Source organism: Montipora capricornis, chromosome 8 (genome assembly GCF_036669925.1).
Source record: "Montipora capricornis isolate CH-2021 chromosome 8, ASM3666992v2, whole genome shotgun sequence".
Taxonomy (NCBI): Eukaryota; Metazoa; Cnidaria; class Anthozoa; order Scleractinia; family Acroporidae; genus Montipora; species Montipora capricornis.
The window spans coordinates 9,969,552-9,972,051 of NC_090890.1; the positions used below are offsets into that span (position 1 = coordinate 9,969,552).

Below are 2,500 nucleotides of genomic sequence, written 5' to 3' on the forward strand. Positions count from 1 at the left end.
CGCAAACAGTTCCAAATGTTCTTTTGCGGTGATAATTGACCACAACGCATCCGCTATATTTGGTTGCCAGTTCCTTGTCGATGAATTTGTTTCAATTTCGTCACACAATGGGCCATTTCCGAGTTGTCCGCCTCCTGTTCAAAGCGAGTCCAAGTGCGAAGTTTTTTTCATGGTAATTAGTTCTACTTCACAAATGAATGGCACCTAATTTTCATAAAAAAAACTTCGCACTTAGACTCGCTTTGAAGAGGAGGCCGACATGGAGTTGGAAATGGCCTATCCCTTCGACCTCGCTAACAACATGTGGTCAACGTTAAGCGCCGTAAAACTGTTTGCAAGTCTCATTTGAATGCTCTAAAAGCTGGCGCGAGATATTTTTAATAGCCAACCACGGCGCATAATTCGAAACCTGGAGTAATCCGAAGCGCTGTCAGGACTTCTCTGCCATGGTACCCGGTGTTTTTCCTGCGAGCTAAATTCTGATCATCTTTTCTTTTAAAGATGTCTCGGATCAACCCAACATTTGAAGAGCACTCATGGTAGTGGTTACACCCTTGAGGTCAAGCTCACGCAAACCCAGGCTCATGGGTCATCTCCGGACGATGCGCTTGAGCAGTTGCACAGTTACATCTTAGGAATGCTCCCTGGTGCCACGCGCTCCGAAGTGTTCGGTGGACGAGTGGTATACAAGGTCCCGAAAGAGGGTGTTGGCGCATTGTCCGTTATTTTTCACAAACTGGAGGAAGGTTAGACTACTTCTGATTAACTTCTAAAAGCAATAAAACAGAAGAAGTTGTTTGGGCGAAGTACAACTCAGGAAATGGAGTTTACAACGCTCCCCAAAATTCAGAAAAGAACGGAAAGTATGCTAACTCAGTTGTAATGCGGTTGACAACCACTGCGCTTCCGCTTATTCGGAGAAAAATGGAAAAGCAGACCGAACGTTAAGGGATATTTTAATGAGCGGAATTTGAGAAATGTTAAAAGTAATTTGTGCATGAAGTATTACACACGAGTAGCAGTCTCCATTTTGTTCATACCTTCTCGCGTAGGCAAACCGGGTCTATGTTACTTGTTTTTCCGGCCCCAGTTGTTCAAAGTCACTTTGTCAGTTTCAGTTTCTCCAGAGATTTCAGTATTTGTCCTCGTAACTGTGAATATGCACACTCTAAGCACATCTACTTAAAAATCTTGGCCAATGTTTTAACATGTAGTATATTTTATTTTATCTCTTGGATAGTACGCGCGCTGTGATTGGCTAATTAATTTGAAATTTCGATAAAACTTTTCTCCAGCCAGTTTTTCATGTCTTTTCTGTTGCATAAACATGTAAAACTGTTTGAATCTTGCGAGCAACTGTTTTAAAAAGCCAATAATTTTGAAGTTTTATCGTTTTTCAGATCTTTATGGCGGTTGAACCTTCCGCTTGACTTCAACTAGTTTCCTTTCCCGCGCGGCTGATTGCTACAGAGATATAACAAGTATCTTGCTAACCTCGTTTTCTCGGTCCGTACTGTAAATTGCATACCCTTCTTTTCCCCGTTAGATTTATGCATAAATCTAAGAGGAAAAACGAGGGCCGTAAGAGGTATTTATACTCTGGATATGGACTTATCCATTGGATAAATTTATCCGGATTTAGAGCAACGGGAGCTTGACAATGGACCTTATTCGCTCAGCTTTATTTTGCTTTGGTCGTGACTAGAACGGATACTCCAAAATAAGGTGTGTATATAAAGAGCCAAACGATGTTACCAAATGGTGTCTCCAGAACATTTTATGAAAGCTAACCATTTCGAGTCAGCGCTTAACCGTAATCACTAGAGATCAGTGCCTAACCCAGCAGTTATTCTCTGCCTAAACAGAGTGTTGTTTATCTGCCAAAGCGGCTTAACACTGAGGTTGTCACACGTAACGTCACCAAATGTTGCACCTGTATAGGTGTCACGAAGTGTCTCGCCTTATTTTTGTTTTCCCCATGCAGATCATGTGAGAAATACTCGAGAGAGTATTTCCTTCAAAAGCGAACAAACCCATGTTGGCGTGCTCTCTTTTTAATGGACCAAAGGACCAATAATCTGACAGAGGAAAACGAAATGTACAAGCGAAGGTCTCTAATAGCATTCGCTCTGAAGACGAGATTGACGATTATTTCCTTATCAGTGAAAGAGCTTGTAAGAAAGTTACGAGTGTTTTTGTCCCCCCAATTGCTTGAATGCTCGTTACCTTTACTGATCTGAAAGCGTCGCACTACGCAAACACAACTTAATTTCCAAACTCATTCGACCCACTCTTTTAAATCTTGCTCTAGGAAAAGAGAACATTGGAATAGAGGAATATAGCTTTAGTCAATCTACACTGGAACAGGTAAAGTTTACTCGATTATTTTATCACCATACATTGAGATATACGAAGACTTTTCAATCACACAGGGATGGCGCAGTGGTGAGAGCACTCGCCTCCCACCATTGTGGCCCAGGTTCGATTCCCAGATCCGGTG

At 41.9% G+C, this 2,500-nt stretch overlaps 1 protein-coding gene across 2 annotated transcripts in view; it reads left to right on the forward strand.

Annotated features, from left to right (window-relative positions):
- The window catches only part of LOC138060049 (cholesterol transporter ABCA5-like), a 65,630-nt gene that overhangs the window by 60,342 nt on the left and 2,788 nt on the right, over positions 1 to 2,500 (forward strand). For both annotated transcript variants that reach the window (XM_068905732.1, XM_068905733.1), the window contains exons 26-27: positions 502 to 746; positions 2,312 to 2,367. In XM_068905732.1, the coding sequence (XP_068761833.1) occupies positions 502 to 746; positions 2,312 to 2,367 (301 nt within the window). The remainder of the gene's footprint in view (positions 1 to 501; positions 747 to 2,311; positions 2,368 to 2,500) is intronic.